Here is a 25204-nt window from a genome sequence, read left to right on the forward strand (position 1 = left end):
CACATCATCAGTTATGAATATCTGCTTCAGAATATTTCACTCCTCATCAATTTAACCATAACCAGTTGTGCCACATTGTGTTGCAGTAGCCAATTATTTTCAATCATCAGATGCAACTCAGAAGTTGTAAAATTCACCAATAACTGAAGGTGTTCTTTATAATTCACCCTACTAGATGAATTATTTATGTGTGTGCCCAACTATAGTCACACACATAGAGCCCTATAGCCCCTATACTTTATGTTGGCTTGTACAAATCAATTGGAGGATGAGAGGGAGAGCTGTCTTTTCTTGTATAGGTTTGTATATTACATCAATAGTTCTGTTAATTAACAATGTGTAACCGCAGCTTACATAACAACTGCAAACACAAGCACATCAAAAGACTTTCAATGTACCATTTCACTTCTTTTTTTAACCACTATTGTGTACCCCTGAGGTTGCAGTCAATGTAGGTGTAGAGTGTGCTGTTTTTTCATGTGCATTATGTTCAAGAAAGTGAAGCAACACAATTCCAGCTCCAAGGTGAAAGGGTAGTTGCTGTGTAGATAAATGTAAGATCTATGGCATTGAATAGCTTGAGGAAAATTGACAGACATACACCTGCTGCCATTTTCACTTTTGTCTTATTTTTATGCAGTGGCAGACAGCTCATTTGCCACTGTATAAAGTGAAAGTTGTCACACTTTATATCACAAAACAGTGTTCTCAATCACTTTTCATTTTACACATGACCATTAAATACCTCGTCATATCATGCATACTATAATGGATTCAAGCAACAACGACATTGTTTACTAACCTGCAGCTTCTCATTCTGGCTTTTGGGCATATCAGTGTGTCCGTGGAGATATTCAGTATCCATGTGCGACTTGGAATTATTCTGTGGCAGTAGGTTGTATATAATATTTCTGGCGGTTTGACAGAAAAGAAAGTGTCTCCAAAGGGCTACAGGAGCTCTAGGTAAGGAGTAGATGATTGCTGTTTATTGCTACTTTAAAATGTGTCTAGGTCCCCTTGTAAAGACACAATCCTGCGGTATCTTTCCATCTGCGTTGGGATTGTAATACTAGGCATATAAATGAGGCCATTTTAGCCCAAACTAAATGGGGTTATGAATTCAGATGTCATCGTAAATGTCCCCTCTTTCATTCTCAGCCCCATAGCTTCTTACTCGTACCACAATGCCCAAACAATCCCCCTCTCCCGCCTCCAGTCTCCTAGAATCTAATCCTTCTGCTTGTCCCCTCCAGCCAAAGCGCCATTCGTGTCTGCCTGACCAACTCCCAACTCCTGCTCAGCCTCCCCTTCCATCCTTCCGTCTTGCCACATCCCTGCAGCCCCCAAGGTCTGGCAAAGGATTTGTGCTCTGACTAAAAGGAGAATCTATTTCCCATCTCTGCAGCCTTAGCTAGTTATCATACCCAGGAAACATGTTGTCTCTCTGGAGTGATGCCTTAAGGAGAAGTTTAAGTAAGAATCCATATTTAAACAACTAAATGCCCCCTAACATTTAAATAGTTGTGGAGCCTCAGTGACCTCCAATCATATTTTAAGAATGCACTATTGAAAAATATCATGTCTGGTCCAGCCACATGAGTCAATAGCAAGTTTATTGAGGTATCACAGAAACAATAGTAGAATAACTCACTATTGTCTGGTGCGATAGAGGAGTTCTCTATTGAGACTCCCTGTTAAATAGATTCTAATTTTACACTCTGTACTGTTGTATTGTATCATCTTTGTGAGAAAGGATAAACATTGTGTTCTTACTTACTTACTGTGTATAGATGCAACAATCAAAGAGCCTGTTTAATAGAAAGAAAACCCCCTTTTCAAAGAAACACTTAGCACATCCAACAATTCTTTTGTGCAGGTACGTTGGAAAATATCACTGACTTTTAGAAAGGAAAATTCCGCACTCTGCTCTGTCTTTCTGGACCTTTGTCAAGAGTATTTATTGTTTATTTACATTTATTTAAATAAACCTCTCTGCGCTTGCTTTCTTTCTCTCAGTTGTGCAACAAGCATACAAATCACTATCACAAACAAAGGTATTAAAAACATTATTAAGTTGTTTTGTTTCAACAATCTTTAATTTTTGTTGGAAAATGTAGTTTCAGTCCAAGACGGCTTTCGTACTGTATACTATGATTTATTGATGTAACGATGTAGTAGCACTGCTGGGGGGAATGATGATGCAACCTAGAACAAAAAAAAAAAATCATCATTTGGATGAAAGACAGAAATATCTGTGAAGTGAGGAAAATGTGACTGGTTGAGATGTTTGGGAGATGAACAGGTTTCTGGAAACATTTTGAAGGCCACTAACGGTATTAAAAACAACAGTGTTGATAGCTCTTACCTAAGCTCTAAAAGCATTTCTCAATAGCTGGTGTGTATGTACTGAAAGGCTGATGGTTCAAATGATTTCTACCATGGATTTGTTTGCCAGAAAAGTGGCTGAATGGTAGAAAGCACAGACCCGTGGTATTGATCTGGGCTGACTAGTGCAGCAGAGGCTGGCCTGTTCTGCTGTATCAGTGCTTTCCTGACTTTTACGAGAGGTGCTCATGTGTGGGGGTGGGGGAAGAGCACAATTGCATGTGCACCGTCAAGGAGTCATCTTTCTGTTGTGGATCGGTGGTAAGTAGCCATTAGTAAACTGATCTTTGGAATAGGAAATTTAATGGTCTCCTAACTGTATTTACAAGCCATTCAATTTGATAAAGGGTGTGATGTTGAATGAATTAGTATGCCACTCTGCTCCTCTTCAGACTATCAAATTTAGGATTTCATCAGTATTTTTATTCATTCATATATTTACTCTTTCATCAAATATTATCAGTATCTAAAAGCAAAAAGCAGATCTTATGATATATTCTAATCCACGCAAACTAGTGGCTGTCACAAACTGTATTTCCAATGTTCTGTTTTGTTCTTTTTGTTAGCCTTATTTAGATCTTCTTGGGAATCCTTTTTAGTTAAACTGCAGAAATATTGTCTCGCTTTCCACTCGGTTAAACATCAAAAGCTGTGGAAACGGGAAATATTAAAATATGGAGATAGGAAGTAGCTCACTGGGGCTACTGATTAGTGTACCAATCATTGTCATCACAATTAATTTGGCTGTGGAAGATTTTGAAAATTCAACTTTTGTATGACTAATAATGATAACCGCAACCATAATACTTTTCACATTCTCAATGTCTGTGACACCCTCTGACACTTTTTTACAATGATGGCTTTCAAGTCCGCACAAATGTATAAACATTGTTTCCAAACACAGCAATCTCTTTATGTATCTCTCTACATAGATTACCTCTATCCAGTTGTATGTTCTGGGTATAATTGTATAGATTACTGACAATAATACACAAATGGAACTTATACTTGGATATTCTTTCTGTACATCCTGTACTCCACCTCTATCTGGAGCCCTTAATAAGATGGACAACTAATAACAGATATAAATGCACAATTCTTTACAATCTGTACCCTGGATTTATACCTATGATATTTAATGTAATAATGTATGAGGTGTACATCAGTTTTTCATCACATACAGTATCAAATGCCAGAAGTCTTTAAAAAATATTTTTTATTTTGTTCTTGAACTGTACATCCTCTTATTCATTATTTACGGCCCACACACATTTTAAACATTCTTTACGTATACAGGACAGTATCGTTCAGCATATTTAAACACATGCCCGGTAATTGAGGATTTAAATGTTGTGGTATAGTATGGGAAATTTGTCTGTATTTTATGTCCCAAGTTATTCATTTTCTGCTGTTGCTGCTAATTTGCACACTCTCATTATTGAAGTCTGCAACCTCCCTCTGTCCACATATTTCTTCCTTATATAATCTGCAGAATAATAACAGTGCAAAAGACTGTTTAATATTTAAGAGTGTTTAATATTTAATACTATTTTCTGACTTTTGAAGAGTGAACTTTATAAGTCCAGCGCAATTCAGACAGTAGTCTTGAATGTGCGAGTGTTGAGCTGGAGCTGTTACCATACAACCCTGATTAAAGCTGTAATTGGGCCTTAAAAGTTAGGCCCGACAAGACCCGAGCCCAACTGAATTCGGCCCGAATCCGACAAGTACATTTTGATTGACAGCTTTTTAAAAGCCCGAACCCGTTTACAGTCTGACATTATTCAAATGTGCGCACGCACACAGCTCTTTTGCCTTTTGTCAAGAATGAGTCATTTATAAATTTTTTAACAAAATGTATTCATGACTAACGTAGGCTATAGGCCACTTGAAAGTTGGAACAAAGAAATAAAATAAGTCCTCCAGAGGCCAACCTCCGTTTCACCTCCTCAGCATCCATTTTCGCGCTAATCGAAACGCATCACCTGACCGCTCATTTACCGCGCAAGCCCGAGCCTGAGCCCGGCCTGAGCCTGTGTAAAATGATGGAAATTGAGAAAAGATCAGCTTCAGCTCTTACCCTGATGGGTGTCTCCATGGAACCATCAAACAGGAGGAAAAGTTTAGTTGAAAAATAACTTCCTTGTTTTGAAGATGTTCATTTGTTGTCTCTCTGTTTTTCAGCATCCCCATCGGCGAGTGACCTTCTCCACCACCAACCCTGTGCAGGACCTGCAGGATGCCTCTCAGCACAGCTACTATGACAGCGGCTTGGAGGAATCGGAGACTCCCAGCAGTAAGTCATCATCTGGTCCTCGCATCGGACCCCTGACCCTGCCTGAAGACCACTATGAGAGAACCACTCCAGATGGCAGCATTGGAGAGACCGAGCACCCTGAAAATGGTACGGTGACATCCCCCCCCATACTTTTGTATTCTCTATGAATATGTATTTGAATGTAAATTACTCTAATAGGCTCTTTCATTCACATTCTGCCTGTGTGTGCACGTGGGTGTATGAACATGTGTGTATGTGTGCAAGTCTGTCTTTGTGTGTGTGTGTGTGTGTGTGTGTGTGTGTGTGTGTGTGTGTGTGTGTGTGTGTGTGTGTGTGCGTGTGCGTGCGTGCGTGCGTGTGTGTGTGCGCACGTGTGTGTGCATGTGTGTGTGGCGTTTTATGCGATGAAGACATTTGTGGGTGATTTTTTTTATTGTGCTCTGTGGCCATTTTAGAGTTGAAATGTTGTGGCACCTGTGACTTGCTGGGTTTGTCGATGACAGTGTGAAATGTTATTGGTTTTAAAGCAGATTTGTGCTTCTGTGGGAGGGTGTGTGGGCATATATAAATGTGTGTGTGTGTGTGTGTGTGTGTGTGTGTGTGTGTGTGTGTGTGTGTGTGTGTGTGTGTGTGTGTGTGTGTGTGTGTGTGATCAGGGCTGGAGTTAGCCGCGTCTCCATCCTACTCATCAGCAGGTCCTCTGTCAGACTTCCTTAATGACCCTCTCTCACAAGTGTGCTAATTAAAAAGCCCAACTAATGGAGCATTTGCCCTCTAAATAAATTTAAACCATGACATCTGTGCAGACAACACTGTGTTTACTCTAAGCATTTCCTTGCCGCTAGCTGGCCCCAAGTTACACTGCAGCTTAGGTGTGCAGGAGGAGCCATAATTTCTAGGCACAGTAATCAATACACACACTCAACAGTGATGGTCTCAGCATAGGTCCATGTTTAAAAAAATCATAGCCACAGCTGTAACTGCTATACTGTGAAGTGTATCATAATAAGAATTTTGCTGCTTTAAGCTGCCAAACATAATCCATTACCTGTCTTGTAACACAGTATGATAAGTGATTCCCATGGTGCATTTCCAGTCATTATAGTATTTTGCATTGCACCGCTCTCTGGATTAGACACTTTTATATGGTGATAGTTCAACGCTCACCAAGAACGTCTCGCCCTTCTCCTTATATGTGTTGTGTATATCATTAGTTTGTTGTGTGAATGTATTGTTTTATGTCAAGACCATGTGTGGTTCTGCTTTTTTGAACAGGGTATTCATTTAAAGATAAGTAATATGTATTTAATGCCCCATACAAAATGGGAAATGTATCAGCAAAGACTTGATAGAGTTGTTGATCAGCATTGGCAGTCACTGTCACAGTGTCAGTGAAAAAGACACAGGTGTACCTTTTGTCAATGGGGCAGCATATCCTGAGTGCGGAGAGAGATTTCTGTCTGAAAAGAAACTATTTAAATCTCAAGCGCTTCCAGTTGCACAACGTTGTAGGATCAAAGGCTAAAATGTGTCACCGTCACGCCAAAACAGCAGATAACAAAGTTCTATTATTAGTAGGGTAGTGATGCATTGCCTCTTCTCTAGACAACTGTGTTGGATCTCATTAGATAGCTTACTTATCTGCGTTGCAAATGTTAATTGTTTATATATTTATGACGATTAGTGACACCATTATTCAGGGTTGGAGGGGGTGGTGGATGTACATGAGAGGAAAAGTCCGGCCAATACCGCAGTTCCCTCTGGCCTTATAGAGATCAGAGATTGCCTAACACCCCATTTAATAAATAGATTTAGTCATATACAGGCTGGCTGTTTACAGCCCAGGAGCCAACAGTTGACTATTTTCATTGGCTCTTTGCACTAAGGATGTGTAATATGTGCATTTTCTTTTTGGCTATTGTTGTAGCTGATTACTGTGTTTCTCCCATCTGCAGAAAAGGTTTTGTCAGACAGGGCGTTCTTTGTTGTCAGCAGCAGAAGAGCAAGATTGTGAGTGGAGATGGAGCAGTTAAAGGATGAAAAGATGGCACAAGATGGGGGAGATGTTAGATTGTGACAGGGAGCGGGGTCTCCGACAACGAAGCAAAGCCCATAGGCTGAGCACATAGGACAGGGGGATGCGAAGATGAAAATGCTAACCAAGGAATAGACCTAATTAAAATGTGATTCCCACTTCAGGGAGATAACAAAGAGCCCACATAAAATGAAGGATTAGACAGAAAAATCAAAGGAGACAGAGGAATTCCTCCCCAGCTCCACCTGAATAGTGACGTGAAGTCTTTTTTTAAGCATCTGTGTGGCAGAGTGACAGGTTGTACTGGTGCAAAGCTTTTTTTTCATTGCAGTCGAGATGACTGACAGGCAAAAAAATGGGGAGGTGAGCATGATGTGTCTTTCCATTTAAGTTAGATAAAACGCAATATATAAACCCCCGACTGTCAGCCTTTGCATCACTGGGCCCCGGAAATATCGACACGGATGTGTGTTTTGTTATACATGTTCAACTTTGACAGTGGAGAATCTACATTGTGAGAGTGTCAGGGGTCTAAAGTGGAGAATGATGTAGTTCATGATCTATTTTAGAGCCACTTTTGGAAATGATGGTGTCAGTCACACCTTTACTGTCGTTGACTGGCACTAACCTGAGCTTGGTGGGCATTCCAGCAGTGGTGTAACAAGCCAACACCGGGCCCCTATGCAGGATTATCAAGGCGGGCCCCCCTACTACAGCACGTGATGACGGCGCAATGTCCACGAGTAGGCTACCATAAATAGGACAGGATAGGATCATAGAGACACAGCATATAAGAGATGAGATGACTGACAAAATCAGGAGTACTCTACACGCACCACAACAACAACAAAAAAACACTGGTGAATGCGCACCATCGCACATGAAAAAACACACAAGGGCAGTGCCTCCAGGATTTCACGGCCTTTTTTTGAGATTGTTGCCGCCCAAAATGCCTGATTTCATGATAGCTTTTGTAAAAAATTGCGATAAAACTTGCGATGTCTTTTGTATGTTTGTTGCAATGAAGTTGCAGAAGACAGTGAAAGTTGCAAAAAAAGTTGCAATTTTTTTGTATAGTTCTTTAAAAATAAAAAGGAAAGGAGAATAATAATTATTACTATTAATTAATTAATTACTCTGAGCTGAGATTTCCTAGGAACATTACCACAAAGGCTCAGGATGCTGCAAATGTTGGTATAATATGAAAATGGCTGGTGTATTTAAGACAAAAAATTATAATTTATTGAATGAATCATATATGAACATATATGTCACTCTCAGTGGCTTGTCGCTCTTTACATTGTTAGTTGATTTCCTATCCTGGCCACACACACACACATTCATACGGTTTGATAAAGTACTTATTGGACTTTAATTAATCATTGCACTTACAATAACGAGCGGTCTTTTTGCTGTACGTTTTGTTGGTAAATGTAAGATGTTCGAGTCACACACGTCTCGTCTTCATAACAGAAACAAGGAAATTAATTTCACCCGTTCTCACTCCCGCTTGTGATATTTTTTCCCCCACTATGGCCACACCAAGACCCACCCTTCAATAGCATTCACACACTACTATTGGCCAGGCGTCCATGCTTACATGTACAGGTTCTATCCCCTGACCAATCCCCTAACCATAACCTTAATCACCCGAGGTAAAATGCCTAACCCCAACCAATCAAGCTTCTTCGTAGGGCGGTAAGCACCGCTTACTTTCCGTTGGAGAACTTTTGGGAAGGGGCGGAATACTGGTTATTTGATTGGATGAACCATCTGTCTATCACCTATGTTGGTGATAGATGGGCCAAATCAACCAATCAGATCCACAAAGCGTATGAAAATACAACCACAAGCCCGCCCCTGCTGCTGCAGGCAAAGCATAGCTCGTAAGCTCAGCATGCAAGCAACATGTCGGTAAAGGATATTTGCCATTTGTGTAACAAGAATTTAGGAATAAAAGGCAGCATTTCAGGTTCACGGACCATATTCCAAAAGAAGGATCCAAGAGAAAAAAAGCATTAGCGAGCGGCTAACAGAATTCGGGCTACCGCTGGCTGATAATACTGGTTAGCTGATTGGATAAACCATCGGTCTATCACCACCTAACCCACCTCAAAACCAACGCTGATTGGCCCGGTCGTTTGGCTAACGGCTCCAAATTTTCTCTGCCTCAAGATGCCAGACTGATCTGCGAGTGGAAAACTGGAGCTCGCGAGATCAGGACGGTCTCACGAGGCTAGCCAGCGATGGCTATTAGCAATAATACATTATTTAGTTTATATTAGTTGGTGAATTTTGTGTTCTAATGATTTATGTTTGCCGCCTTTTAAAGATTCTTGCAGACTTAAGTAATATGACCTTGGCTTATAATGGTGGCAGATAGGAAGGAGAGTGTGTGGTCTGTAACAGTCTCTGCTTCACTGAAGTAGACATCAACATATTCCCTTATGGTTCTTGGCTTTGGAATTATGAGTAGATTCAACTACAGTAATAACATTTCTGATATATGACATGTATGCTGCCTGATCTGCAGCAATTAATTTCTGGAGTTCCTTTTTTCGTATGCCTGAGCAGCTGCTCCCTCCTCCCATTTTTTTTCTAATTCTTGTCTTCAGGCTGTGTTAGAGTGCACTCCATTTCAGTTTCCCCATGTGTATTTTCCACTCTTATGTTCACGCGTGCAGCGTGCACATCGCTCAGCTTGTTGGTTATTCTAATCAAAAATGTTTATCCATCTGTTGCACGTGTGTGTGTGTGTGTGTATGTGTGCACCTACAGTACATGCATGTATTTGTTTGCATTGGAGATTGTTGCATCACACCCGTATCTCTAAATCGCTTTGATTACAGTGCTGTTTTACTTTAATAGACTCTCATCATAATCACTGAGCTCTTTTATTTTCTCTTTAAATTGATTGCTTCACAGCATGAAAACTGCTTGTCTTGTATGTCTGGTTGCTGATCCATGATTTGTCCTCCACATTGAAATCAGAGGAAGACAGAGGACTGGTCTCTGTCTGTCCCATCTGTCCATCCACTGTGTCTCAGACACAGCGGATCAGATTTTGATTAGTGGTAAAATCAAAGTGATTTACAGAATTTATTACTGATTGCCTAACAGGGAGAATGCATTACTTTGGGAATTTGCTATTTACATGACATGCATATTAAGTCACAATAATCAATAACTACGAATTTTATAAAATTCAAGTTACACAAGATGACATTACATTCAGTTAGCTGACACTGATGACATTAGTCAACATTGGTTATCTTTAATCCTTGAGCTGCTTTTGATTTTTCAATTTGTTCCATCAATTATTACAGACTATATACAGACTTAAATGAAATTGTTTAACTTCCTATTGCCCAAGAAACCTGGGTATGAGTCATCCGAGAACTGTTATAGGCCGCTTCGCTCTTCTTGGGACACAAGTTTGACCAGCAATCCGGTCATGTCCAGTCCAACCTAGACTATAATCACTCTTCTGGGGATCAGTGGTTAGGCATCTTGGCTGGGATATGAGGGCTAGCACCAATAGGACACAAGTGGGTTGAAAACTATGCGTGCACACACACACACACACACACACACAAACTCAATTGACCACAGATGGAGGAATTTTGATGTGGCCGGTTGCCCAGCGTGAGGTCTCCCTGTGTCTTCCTGTTCCATATGGGCTATTGAGAAGGGTGAGATAAAATAGAATACATGGCATTTGCATAATAATGAGGTTATTTAGTAATGCTATCTGATTTTTCTGCCTTAGATCTCTCAGATGATGCGTGAAGCGTCGTATATCCTGTCAGGGATTTTCCTCTGCTTTCCATGCTTGCCATGTCAGTATCAACCAGGGTACAGTTTTAGCCATTACTGCTTAAACATTACAAGTACCCTGTGAATATCTGGTTTGTGGCTTGTTTGTGTATAAAACATGAGTAACACTTTAAGCAAATAAATATGTGGAGGAAGAAGTTGTGCAGACAGAGAGACAGATCGTTGGCCTGATGGGGCTTGTTTGTCTTATGAGTGCCAGCTTGGGCCCCTTCCTGGGTGCCAATATAGTGTGCTGATGCAGGAGTGTGGGTTTCCTCAATGGATGTAACTAAGACTTGGATACAGCATTCAAGGCGGAGTCCTGCTCTTTCCTATGAGAGTTGTTCAGTGGCGCATGAAGCCAAAAATGTTAAATGTCCGTGTAAAAGATTACCGTGATGATCGCCGCTGCTTCCGCACTATGTGGCTCACAGAGCAGGCGCACTAGAGACCTCCGCCAGCCGAGCTGGCTACTTCTGGTTTAGCGCTCCGCTAACTTGAATGGGGATTAAATGATTTAATCATGCAGTTCTTCTAGACTTTCCAAATGATATCGGACCGAATGGATCAAATTCTGATAGTGAAATTAGTCATTTTGCAGGGGTTGTGACTAGGGCTGGGAAACAAATCGATTTGATTTAAAAATCTAGTTGGTAGGTCAGATCGATTCATATTTTCAAAAAATCAAATTTTTTTAGATTTTTTTTAATCCAAATACAGTATAAATAATTGGGATGTTTAACAATCTTTGTTGCACACTGCACAGTGACTTTTCACTTAGAGAAAGGGTTTGCCTTTGCAAATTTGTTTATGTTGATGCACTTTAATTAAATACAATAAATATATATTTTTAAAATATGTTTACAGTTCACAGTTATTTTGTTTTAAATGGAAGGGGGGAATCAAATCGTAAATCGAGTTTTTTATAAAAAAAAAATTGCAGCTCTAGTTGTGACTCTAAAAAAAAATCCATTCACTGATTTACAGATGTCTCTTTCGCCAAGTCTATGGGAAAAAGTATTTTTGGGCCCCATGACGAGCACAAAAGTTGTAATTCCACTGTTTGGCCACTATGTCCAATTGGCTTCAAAGCCCAGCGCACTTCCTGAGGGCCTGGTCATTGTGCCTTGTCAGAGTCCCTGCCTGTTAGCCAGCCAGTGCTGGAACTACCACCACCCGACCAAGAACAGGTCATGGGACTGGCAGTTTTGTGGAAGCTTCTGTGGAAAAAAAGTACTTACAAGTGGTCCCCTGAGGCAAGTTGTCATGAGTAATACGCTTATAATCCTGAGCTCATTCTAGCACACACATTATGCTCTGCTCACATCAGCTGCTGCTGTTTGTTATCCCCCAATTGTTTGTAATATTATTTTGGAGCAAATAGGTCACTGCAAGAGCCTAACTGGAGCAGAATTAAATTCTCTAACCTGGATTAGGCTTTGACACCATGGACAATGGTTAACTATAGCCCTTTTACAAATTACTTAACGGGAGAATGCAGCTGAATCTAAAATGGAACAGATGATGTGTCAACACTTCACAATTTTGAATGGGTCTAGATTTCCCTTCGCCCAATTTAAACCTGTATATGTGCTTTCGCTTGTGTGATCACTAACAATGCGACCCACACACTCATCCCAAACTTTGGCCGCAGACATTACAGTGTTTGTCAAATGACCGCGGACAGGCCAGACCTTTGAACAGGGCCATGTGAGAGAAAGGACATGGACAGCTCAGACCATTAACTGTAGCAGAGTATGTTATTGGCTTAGTATCTTTTAAAGTGAACTGACGTATTATTTTGTAACAAAGATTGCAGCCACTTGTGAAATATAAATGGAACCAGAAAAGAAGTCCCATTATTCCAATAAATCTACCCTTTACATTCAATTTCATATTGCCTTCTTTTACACATAAAAGTGATTTCTCTGTAGTTTCATCATTGTGTCCAGCTCACGGGAAGATTATATTTAGTGATTTTTGTATTTGGGTATTGGCTCTAGGAAATAGAAGAGAAAGTACTGAAAAACCTGACAAATTGTTATCTAAATGTTGTTTAAATAATAAAAAGTAGGAAAGCAAAACTCATAAGTGATTTAGTAGAAGATTTCTGGAACATTTGAGTCCCAGTCCTCTTCATTTTAATTGAGATATGCACAAACTACTCAGCTCTTATCCACATGTATATAACATGGATGAAAATCCAGATAAGTGTTCTGAATTATGCACAGAAAGAAAAGTACACACATATAAGCACACATTAGGTTCCATAAATAGTGCTTTTAACACCATGCTGCCACTGAAAATGTCCGGTTTTAGCACTAAGCTTGTAAAATGAATGAGTGAGCCAGTATGCCTAAGCCAGTATCCCTAAGCTTTAGATGTGCTCATGTATTACTCTAACAAAAGTGGATGGCTCTCTGTACTTAGGCAAAAATTGGATAGCACGCTGCCTGCTCTTGCTATGCCAGTGAGTCTGGGCAACAGCATGCTGAAGCAGCAGGTTTGGAGGTGGTTATGTGTGTGTGTAAACGCAGGCTTAGAAGTAGAATTTTATAAAGACACATGAAGAAGATTTTCTTAATTAGCCTGGTGTAGCTTGTGGCTATAAGAGATGCTCCTTTCAGCTGAGTATCCACTGGCAGGTCCATGGGACCCTGAGTTGAAACTTTAAGAATACTTATGGAGGTAGAAATAGAAAGTGGTGGTGGAGCTCTGTTGCTCTCAGTGGGTCTTACCCAGTCTCACCCCAGATGTGAATCATAGAGCAGGTAGAACTTTGTGCAACAGGGAGGGGATGCTGGCTAGGGGCCAGATCCACTTCAACCTCAGTTGGTTGGGCAGCTCAAGCCGGCATCACAGAAAAGGCCCCGGGGGTCATCTCTCCATCACAGTGTGATGGGGACAGAGAGCTGCTGAACCTCCCTCTAACTAGTGTTCTGCCCTTCAATGATGGATGGCACTTGAGGGACTGGAATTGTACTGTATGGGTCTGACATGCATTTCCTTATTTCCAGGGAGTTACAGAGGAATGGAGCCGCTCTCGCTTTAAGGCTTTCTCACAGTCAGTTGAAGATATCTCAGAATTCACTGCAGTTCAAGGACCTTACAAACTCAATGAGGACTACATCCAGTAAAACTGAAAATGTCTTCTCAACACTAAACGGAAAGCAGCATTGTAAATATATAAATATTTAAAAAAATGGAAATATCCTCCTGGTGAAAGAATCAATTCTTTATTTGTGGGTTTGTGTTAACATGGTATATCATGCAGTCAATATTCTACATGCCTTAAGCTAAATAGAAATAACTTGAATTTGTCTTGCTTAATCTCATGACCAAGCTTGTCACTGTGTTATGCATTTAATGTGATGTAACTAACATTTCACTGCGCTATTACACAAAATCATCAGAATATTTCTTCATAGATTTTCTGGCTTTCAACACTCACTTTAAAACTGGCTCGTGCTCTCACTAAGGAGCCCTTGTTCTCAAGCCAAAAGTAGAGTCATTCTGACAGAATTTTGCATGATGATGTAACTTGTTTTCTGGCATTTCTGCTGCATCTCTGCTCTAATTAGAGAGCGTACTTTACTTCATTGTAAGATTGTGACAGATTTTTGCTTGTTCCAAATTACAGAGCTGTGACAGAGACACGTATATATATATATATATATATATATATATATATATATATATATATATATATATATATATATATATATATATATATATATTCATGCAATTCCTTTGTCACTACCAAAGGTCCATTTTACTTAAAGAAATTATACAATATTGTTAACTTTCCCTTTGGCTAGCTCCTTCTCAGATGGTCATGTTGCAAGGTCCAGACACTTGTCACTCATCTTGATGAGCTGTCTACTTTGAAACAGTATCTAGCCTGGAGATGAGGTACCCATCAAACATGCAGCCACAACAGGCACTGAAAAAACAGATGGCGAGTGCAGCCACTTTGATAAAAAAGCAACAGCGATATTTACTCTTGTTGTCCATTGACTGTATGCCTTTTTTTCACTTCTCTTCCTGCTTTCCCGCTTTATTGTTGTTATGGCTCCCTTGCACTTGATAGCCCCAATCTAGCTTACCACAAGCCACATTCATGTGACACAAGCATAGTGGTTACGCCCAGCATTATTAGAAAAATCTTATTGAAAAGTCTCCCTATTTCAGCCAAACATGGAGATTTAGCCAGGGTCCCAAACAGACCCAGGCTACATGACCCAATTTGCCCATCGGCTCAATACATTTTCATTTTATTATCTCATAATGTAGTGGATGTCCTGTCCATTTATGTTATTTTAATGTGATAAAACATGTATATAGCTGTTTTAATGCCTCTCTAATACACAAGACAGCACTAAAGTGCAGGTGTGGTCTTTATTCAACAACCAAAACACTGGGCCTCCCAGATATAAGTGTTCCTGCCTCTCCCCCACATTTACTCCCATATCTGAGCACATAAGGCCACCTATGTTATTGTGTTAGATTATTATTATTTTTGTTGAAGGGTTCCAACAGCAAAGGACATGAACATTGGCCCTTCTTCACTATGCAGAAGCTTGTAAAAGTCAATCAAACACAAGCAGCTGAATGCAATGAATCAGTAAGGAACAACAGGGGGGGGTGGAATCCCGCAGGCCATTCAAAGCCAATATGTTGACCCCCTGCTGCCTTCTGTGTTTTGCTTTTCTCTGTAAGTCCATATTCCAAGATGGGAATTTGCAGTTTCCTTTAATAATCATGTCAATGTGAGCCTTGTCAGAAAGCAATCGCCTGGCAGACGGTACAGCCGGAGACTGCTGCTGTTCTTTTCTTTTTGTCTTGCTTCAAACACATAGCTATATTGTTCAGACCACTGTGGGAGCAGAGCTTCCCATCTGACTGCATTAGTATTTTTGACTCTCCCAGAGAATTGTCAGTCATGCAGCAACTCTCGATCTACAGTAAACGGTCAAATAAAGCTTTACCTCTCCAGGGTTGTTATTTAGCTGCTGCATGGACTGCTTACACAATTCTAAAGATCGGATTTTGTGAGATTATGTTGGTATTTGTCCATACTTGGCATTCACATAATGCATCTCCTGTGACTGTGGTTATAATAAAAACAGATTTAAATAATACAGTTATCTCTTTATATCACATGGGCTAATATGTGCATTTTGCCTGGAATGCAAACGGACTACGTAGTGCTCTAGTAGCAACCTAAGCCTGATCAATTGGTTTCCGGTTTGAGGATGTGATGGATGATCAAATGATAAAAGTTGTCTTGAAACCACCATGGCCATAGGCAAGGCTATGTAGCCCACAATACATGGGAACATGTTGAGAATCACTACAGCGTAAAAACAAACACTCTGGTGTTCTTTATTTCATTTCTATTTTCTATTAGCAGCTTACCTTAGCTCTCCCTAGTTAATCATGTCTAACACTGCAAAATGTGGAAATCAAAGGCAGAATTAAAAAAAAGAGAAAACATGTTGATCGAAAGGGGAATGAAAACAACAAATGGATCATGCAAGACATCTGTTTTACAGGTCAATAAGATCAATGAGTGAAAGATAGTGAGCATGAAAGCGGTGCATAGGAATTAACTCCAGGGGAAAACCCTGAGAATAAAATAATTCCCTCTTTGATGTTTAGAGCTGTAGATCACATATAAGGAGGACTTTGATTTTCTCATTGATGAAAAGAAAATTGTTTTACCCACATTATTTGGTGTGATTTTAAACAGAAACAATAAAATCCTGTCAACATATTGGGTGTGTATTGGGACATGTTTCACCTCTCTCCTGGTCTAAACACAAAAGAAAGCATTTTCTACTGGAATCAAGAAAGTGAATCTGTAATGGGTTAAATGGAGGCTCTTAGAGACAGATAAGTATGTGGGTGGCAAACAAAGATAAAAGCACAAAAGTAACATTGTGACCTGAGTAGAAAAACCCATTATAGAAAGTGTTCGAGAAAAATACAGTTCAAGGAAATAAACAGCTTAAATGCATTTCAATTGTAAGACTGAATGTTTCCTTTTCTGCTATTGCCAAATCAAACATCTCCTACTTGCCAGCATGAGGCCATGGAGCGATGCCACTGTGGTAGAAAAGGGCCATAGAGTGCAAATGTGAAAGCCTAAAGCAGGAGAAAAAAAAGCTTCAAAGGCATGGGACCAAGAAAGAGACATTCAGACAAGAAGAAGAAAGAACATTTGGGTGTGAGACAGGAATAGACAAGTGACTCTTCAAGTAAATGTCACACAGTAATCACAGAAGGGTTGGTTGATAAAACGGTCTGTCTAATTATCACGAGAATAGTTTTCACGAAATCATAAACTTCACAAAAACGCATTTCTTTTTTTTCTTTTTTTCTTAGCTCCATCTTCACTTCCAACCACAGTGCTGTCACCAATTATTGAACCAAATAAAGTCTTGGGTGTTTGTTTTTGTATCAGCTATTCTGCACAAGAAACAGACTTCTGCTGCTTGTTGACACATCCACTCCCAGCAGAGCTGAGCAAAGCAGAGTTCGATCAAGATGTTCAGCCAAAAATGTATTCTTAACATTGTTTAACCAATGGTTAAGCTTCCTTGACCTGTGCAGAATTAATGATGGAGTTAACACTTTGTGGCACAAAAAAAAAAACTCACACCACAGGGATTTAGTCTACATTTCTTTGAGCTTTCCTAATTTAATTGCACAGAAAACTGAATGGGAAATGTGAAGTTTCCTATTTCAGGAGGAAGTGGCAGAAGAAGGAGCAGAGTGGGCCTAAATGTAATTATGCAAGCAGGTTATCAACGAAAGTGTATGATAAGATTATACAATCTGGTAACCCTTCACAAAATCTCTTTCCCAATAAACATATGACAGCTAAAATGTCTATACAGGAATGTTCTTCCTTATTCAGTCTTACATATTGTTATAATTGATGAAATGATTATTACATTTTCATACCCAACCCTAAACGATTAATAGTGTCCATTTATGTTAAATTGTATTTCCATCATACTGGACATGTGTATGAAGAAGTGGGTCTGTTTTTTTAATCCTATTCAGCATCCCTTTGTTTAGTATTATTGCCTATATCAATTGTGGCGCAGCCCGCAATAAGGATTTAAATGAGCAGCATTAATAAAATACCTGTATTGGCCTGAAGAACAAATGCAAATTTCTAAATTTAGGCACTGATGTCGAACTAATGCCTTTCAAACTCAACATGCACATTCTAGTCTCCCTGTAGCCCTCTCTGCATTAATATGAGATTGAATACAGCATATCGAGTACAGCTGTTTATTATCCAAGCTGACTGCACTGATAAAAGATTCAAGCAAAATGATGTAGGCAACTTTTCTCCCCAAGGCACCGTTAACTTGAGTAACAGTAGGTCTATGGTCAAGACATTCTGTGCTCTAGGTTGTGTGATGTCTTAATGTAAAGGACTGGGTAGATTATCTGGAGACCTCCTTTCTGTTTGTTTGTTAGCTTGCAGTTCCACTTACTGAGTGCAAAAACAAAAGTGGTATTGTTTAAACTCAATCGAGTTTCAGTCATGGAACTGGGAACTGGACTTGGACTGGATAATCATAAACCTGAATCTTTTTTGTGATAAATACTTTTTTTTTGCATTGGCAGCTGCTGCAGATCAATATTGTGTTGTCAAGGTTCAGAAGGCAATTTCCAGTCCGTAATTGGCCAGCAAGCCAAACATATTGTTGTGGGCAGAGGCATGAAGCTATTCTCCACACAAGCATTTCACAAACACCTCTGTGCACCAACAGAAAAACGATTATATTACTTACAAAACTAACTACATCATTATTTAGAACTGCTTCCTCCCTTTCCTCTAGCAATGTTTTGAATCTATTTCATCTGGAGATGGCTTGTGCGTGTCACAGTTTGACAAAGTCTTAGTATTGTATCGGTTGACATATCACACCGCAAATCAACTTCTCAATTGGAGGAGCTGGTGCATAGCGTGATCTGTCAGCAGGTGCTAAGGCTTTGTCAAATGCAGTGTTACAAAAGGTAGTCTTCAAATACAGGAACTGCAAGACAAAATGGTGGATGGTGAGAGAACTGGCAGGAGGTGCACCATCACCCACTGAACCAACTCCAGCCGCTTCTCCTGACAGGCCTCTGGCCGACATGTCCGCTCATCAGCCTTTGTCAGCAAGAGGCTCACCGGCTGAGGAAGCCGAGGTTTCAGAATCTGTGAAGGAGGCGTGTGCCTAAAACTTCAACACCATTCCTTATAATGGCATCACCATCTGTGGACAAAAGAACCAATTAAAACCACAACATTTAATTTGTTTTTACTGAGAGACCAAACAGAGACAGAATGGTCTCCATGGCTGTGACACATTCACTTGCTTTTGCAATAGTTCTTAATAATTCTTTTTTCCAACAATACTGTCTACAAAAGCCGGTGATGCTGTGTACAGATTATGGACTGTTGTACACAAAGCATGCTGCAGAGTAAATGCGTACCAATCATCTACAGAAGAACACCAAAGTGCTAAATGTTTAACAGCAGCCTTGTAACTTACTTTCTGTTTAGGTGAGGTGAAAAAAAAGCCTTCAAGCCTACACATTCTAATTTTGCTCATGAGAAGTGGAAGTGCATGTCTGAGGTTACAAGCTCCACCATTGTTCATTTGTATTCCATTACAATGAGCAAGGAAAATGTGCACGTCAACACTGTTTGTCTGCTTGTAGCAAGTTTCCCTGTTAAAAATGCTCCCCTCTGGAGGAAAACAAAAAAAAGAGACTGTTTTGGTAGCTTCTGCTTACTGTGAGAAACTGTTCTGAACACCTGAATAACAAGACTTGACATGTCATAGCTAAAGAAATACAAAACCCCAGTTTTGTGTTGTTTTTCCTCACAGAGTATGACAACCACAGAATACATTCACACCCAGTTATTACGCTGATAGCCAGCACCAGGTGCTAATGTCTGCTCAGATGTGTGCTATTTCTTCTTTTTCCTTTTTTTTTCTTGGAACTTTTCAGTCATTTACCATATAAACTGTTTGCAGGGACCACAAATATACCATTAATATCCCTCACGCACTCCCAAACAATAGTAGCTGTTTTTTCCCCCGTTATCCCTCCATGAGCTGTGGGTCTCTCATATTTGTTCGCCATCGATCATAGCGGTGTAGCGCACACGCTGGAAAGCAGCCGGTGGGGAGAGGCAGCATTTGCAATCAAACAGAGAGTAGCAGTGTGAAATCTCAGGAAGAGGCAGCTTCCCCCATGCCCGTGGGCAGGGGATCAGACGATGAGGAAGCCTGCCTCAGACACTCAACACCTCCCACTGGCACCCTGATGCAAGCAGCATGCAAACCCACCCCTCACATGTATCTGTCAGCCGGGGGGTTAAGCTCTGCGTGTACCCCCACTCTGTAACTGCACTGTGGACTGCATGTTATGCCACTGCAGTGGAGGTGCTTTTAGAAGCTCTGCTAAGGTTGACTGTGAGTCGTTGGTGTGGTAGATGGTGGAAATTACAGTTTTTCTTTTCTCTTTTTTTTCCCACAATATTGCTTTAAGCAAGCAGATGGGACTGACCCAATATAAAAGGAGACGGCTACAGGTGCAATCTATCTCCAAGTCTAGAGGAAAAGAATTCTGCTGTGCAGGGAGTCAGCAATGTCATTGAGTCACTGCTCTTCAAAACCAAATCACAAGCTCTCTAAATCCAGTCATCCTGTTCCAGCCACTGGCATAATCGCGCTGTGGTTTGCCCATCTGTCCTCCATTGTCCACCTTGGCTCTCCATCCATGACATACAAGACTATAAACTCTAAAGGGTTTGTTCCAGACTGTGAGCAGATTTATTTCAGGTGTAGGTACAGGAGAAAACAGGCTTGAGTGGGTGAGAAAATACCAATTTTCCCACCATGCCTTTGGCTGCTTCATTCCCCCCATGGTTGACTTATGTGCTTCATCATGTCCACCAAATATTCAACAATGATCCCTTCAGCTGAGTGTGGGAGTGTGTTTTGATGTGCAGAGCAGACGGTATTCTGCCACTCTGTTAGTGGGTACTACAGCTACAGATGGCTAATAGCCACAGCAAAAGGCAGACACAAAAGTATAATCATCAATATTGATTTTCTTTTGTAGAGATGGATTTGAGTGTGACAGAAAGGTCAGTGCAAGCAAATATAAAAACTTGTGCTTTCACAGATGATACACCCTATCATAACACGCTGCCTTAGCTACACCATAACCAGTTCATTATTATTACATGTTTTTTGTAAGCCGATATGTGGGAATGGAAATAATATGCACTAAAGAACGCTAAGACAGCATGCAGCAACAACTACTCATGACATGACATGTTGCAGTTGAATATAGACCCCTTACGTGTTACATTTTGTATTAAGAACAGACAATGTCAGAGCTTTTTTTATAAATAAAACCATACAATATTTTGATGAAACACTAACAGGCAAGGTAATGGCCTACTAAAATAACTGGCATTAAAGCATGTATGTTCTCTGTTGATGAAGTGTGATATGTGCTTTGGCACTGTTGGAAGAAAATGGCAGACTTTGGCAAGCCAGACGACACATTTAGCTGTCATTGCTGATTTTCCACCCTTTGATGATGATGAGCACGGTTCAGAATGTGCTTTAATTCCTGTCATCGGTGTATGCCATGGTTTTACATGGTATGTTTTCTTTTAGCTGCTTTCATTACATGAAGTCCAAATTATATTTTCTAAAAACACAGTCGACCTAAAGTCAATTACCAACCTGACAGTCAGTGAGATGTGGCAATCAGTGTTCACCTTTATGTCTTTTATCCCTTTTTTTGTGAGCTTGAATAAGTTAAAAGAAACATTATACATAAAATAGGCAAATGTGGGACATTTCTGACTTTAACTATGAGTCAGGGGCATATTTAGGATTCAATAAAATTGAGGGCTTAGCCTGGACCTCTGTAGGGGGATCACACCATAACCTCATGCAACGTGAGTTTTATAAAATAAAATAAAACGCCACCTATAATCATGATGAAGAGAAATGCACTTCATATTATAAATCAACAGGCAATTTCTAACTTCTTACCTGTTTCTGTTTTGGAAATGTATATCCAAAAAGACTGAGTAGTTTTTTCCACCTGGACCAGTAGCTCTGGCATTTTTCCTCTACTCTTCCTGCTGTGAATTCTGTCACTCGGTGCTGACCGTCTTCCACCCGCACGCACACACACTCACACTCACACACAGTTAGTTTAGAGACCTGCATTTATTTTGACATGACGCTGTTATGTTGCTAAGACTATCGCATATTCAAAGACATAAAGGTTTTTGTCGAGCTTCACAGGTGCGCTCTCTCTCTCTCTAATGTATGTATGAGCCCTTTCACATGAACACATATGATGGCAATTTCTAATTCATAAAGAAAGGAACATGCTCAATTGTGGCATGTGAAGTGTTTTAGAAAACCTCTGTACATGTTCCTTTTTCCCCCCCTGCATACCGATTTTTAGTTGTGGAGCTGCACAGACTTTTACACAAGGGCCCTTGGTGTGGCATAAACCTCCTGGAAGCTGTGGAGACGTTTTAATCAAGTGTGAAATCCGTTTGGAGTAGATGCCTACACGACTGTGCTTGTGCTCAGAAGCGTACTCCCCAACTCTCTTCCCATGAACATCTTTTTTATCAAGAGTCCATTTCACTGCAGTGATGCATACAGACAACGCTCTTAGCGGAGCTGAGAAAATGAAACTCCAATCATCATGCATGAAGCAGCACATACACAGACGCACTCTTGCCTTGGCTGCCTTGTCTTTTCTTAGAGCTCCAAATTCAGTTTCTTCTTTCTTAATCAGGCATAAAAGTGTATTTCATTCATTTGAAAAGAACCACTGACATTGGCCTTGTAAACAGAGAATTTGCCACTTAAGCATAATGATATAATTAAGAATGAATAAGGCAGACCGTTGCTCAATTGTAAAGTAAATGTATTAAATAGCCTAAACATCTAGCAATTTAGGATTATTGGAACAATGAGATTAGCGGCAACAATAGATGGAGCTATGCATTCTTTCGTAAACAATGGGACAATTGCATATGGATTACCCATGAGCAATGAATAATAGACATAAATAAGGTCAATGAAATGAGGAAAAATACCTTTCACTACTTTTTATGAAGCAGTTCAAAATATAAAATTATCCACACAAGCGTTCTCACTCTGGCTCTTGATTGATTGAAGCCTTGGTGGGCCAGATATTTCCAGCCTCAGAGGTATGACATTTTGTAGAGTAATCATCTTGCAACTGGTCATGAGTACAATACTGAGGGTACGCCACATAGGCTTACTGTCAAGGTGGCACGAAATACAAAGACATTTACTCTCTTTCACACCCCGTCCTGTAGCCACAAAACAAGACGTCCGTGATGGACGTGTTCTTCCGTGGTGCGGACAGCGTCGAGGCATTACAGTAATGCATTTATCACGCCAATCAAAATTTTACATGAGGGTGACATCGCAGACTCACATATATTGGTTGTCTGCTCTTCTCTTCACAGACATTGATTTGGTTGTCCTAGTGTCTGAGTCTGAAGGGATAACAAAGATAAATTTAGTGGTATTTCCATTAAATCTGGGCTGTGTGTTTAGCTTGTCAACAGGTGGGCTGCTTAACAAGTCTATTAGCTGCCAGCTGCACATTTGTGGTAAACAAATACAGTTCTTCAGTGCAGTTTTAATCTGAGAAACCGTGTCATACTGTTTGAGCGATAGCTGAAGCAAACTTATTTTGGCGCTTTCACAGCTCGTACATTTAAATGAGGTCACTGGGTCATGGACCCATTTATTTAATTAGGAACAGTTGAATAAAAAATTGATGATAATCAAGGGCAGGGAACTCATTTCAGCACTGTCAATCAATAACTCTTTCAACAGTGGTTTTGCCCAAAGGGATCCAGCCATACTCTTTGTAACCAAACATTGTATGTCTCTAGCATGTGTGTCTAATATTTTGTCTGTTCTTGCTGTCTTTTTTATGTTGACACATATTTGGACACCATTTACAGCATACAAATCACATGTAATAGAAATCAATACATTGCTGTATTGAACATGTTAACAACGCAGTGATATATTACAAACGCACCAGACAAACTGCTGTTGGATACTTCTAAATGACATAGACACAGCATGCAATCCTCTGAATGTAACACATCAGCTAGTGGACTACACACACAGTAGTGCTCATTACACAGTGCATAGCAACAGCTACATAGCAACTGCTGCTGACTGCTTAGCAACAGCTGCAGAGACATCAAGGAGGGGGTGGGTTCCATGGGGTGTTTCAGATGACACCATTTCTGTTCACAAAAGCCTTCTTGCAACTTTTTTTCATGAATGTTGTTCTGATGTTTGTCACCATGAAGCTCTCTCTGATGGTGCTGTTTTCTCTCTCCTGCCCACAGATATCCGCTCCCTCCCTGATGTGGCAATGACCGGAAACTGTACAACCGAGTGCAGTGAATTGGGCCACTCAGACGCCTGCTGGATGCCCGGGCATCCATCCCCCGTACGCAAGACCAGGAACCCCCCGAAACTCTCCACCTTCGTGCCTTACCAGGAGAGAGGGAGCCTGGGACGCCTGGCTAACGGGAGCGCCAGGCTGGGTGGCGAGGAGCACCGGTCGCGCCTTCCGCCCTCCCGCAGTGCCTATTCCAACAGTGGTCACGACGCCAGTCAGGACTGCCCCATAGAGGAGATGCCCCTGAGCGTAGCCTCTGAGTTCCCACCCACCTCCCCCTCTGCCCACACTCCAAAAAGAGAAATTTACCTGTGAGGAATATCGTCATCTGATTGGTGCACAAATGAAGAAAAGGTACACCCACTTCAGAAGGAAAAACAGGCTGTCCACATGCTAAAGCCAATGCCTGTTTTGTAGTTAACAGTAGGCTGTGACTCATTCAATCACTGGCATGAACACTTGTTTTTTGTCATTTCCTCCTTAAATTATTAATTTATTAGCATATTTATTAAGAATTCCACAAAGTTAATTGATGCACTCACTCATTTATTTATACGAAATCGTGAAGGATACAATTCTAACTGATCAAAAGGAAATGCAGATGGCGATTGCTACTTTAGTAGTAACTAATTATTGTTGTAGTTAGCCAAGTCCCATTCTGTGAAGTGATCTCTTGAATTTGAAAGTTGTGAACAGTGCTCTTGTGCCATTATTACCTATCATTTAATAGACAGCCATGCCCTTTCAGAAGGCATAACACTTTTGACTAACAATCAAATGAAACGGTCTCTCTTAATGTACAGTGCTGTAAATACATTTGAATGGTGTGTTCTACATATATTTTTGTCTGGCATAAGCTGAAAAAAATTGCCTCAGAATTCTAGCATATTTAAGCTTTTCTTTGCTGCTGCTGTTTAAACTTGATTGAAACCATCTCCAGAAGTGGAGTTCGATATTGTGGAAAGGCATTTATCCACTCCTCACAATCACATACACCTTGGACCCCTAATCATAGTAGAATAGCCTCTGCTCCCTGTAGTGCTCTGCCACTGGTGGAGAAGGCTGTGTGGCAACATTTAAACTGACATTATGTTCCACTGACTCTCAGCACTGTGACCTGTCGTTCATCATGAAAACGGTTGACTTGGCCACAGTACCCCAGAGTC

General features: G+C 40.5%; 1 protein-coding gene across 3 annotated transcripts in view; it reads left to right on the plus strand.

The window, feature by feature from the left end:
- Positions 1 to 24353, plus strand: part of pcdh1a (protocadherin 1a) — a 210693-nt gene extending 186340 nt beyond the window's left edge. For 2 of the 3 annotated variants that reach the window (XM_028596047.1, XM_028596048.1), the window contains 2 exons: positions 4570 to 4789; positions 23983 to 24353. In XM_028596047.1, coding sequence (XP_028451848.1) covers positions 4570 to 4789; positions 23983 to 24353 — 591 coding nt within the window. Of the gene's footprint in view, positions 1 to 4569; positions 4790 to 13531; positions 13618 to 23982 lie in introns of those variants that run through there. The other variant, XM_028596049.1, reaches the window with a different exon arrangement.
- Positions 24354 to 25204: the final 851 nt, after the last annotated feature.

The sequence above is a fragment of the Perca flavescens genome, chromosome 13, assembly GCF_004354835.1.
Source record: "Perca flavescens isolate YP-PL-M2 chromosome 13, PFLA_1.0, whole genome shotgun sequence".
NCBI lineage: Eukaryota > Metazoa > Chordata > Actinopteri > Perciformes > Percidae > Perca > Perca flavescens.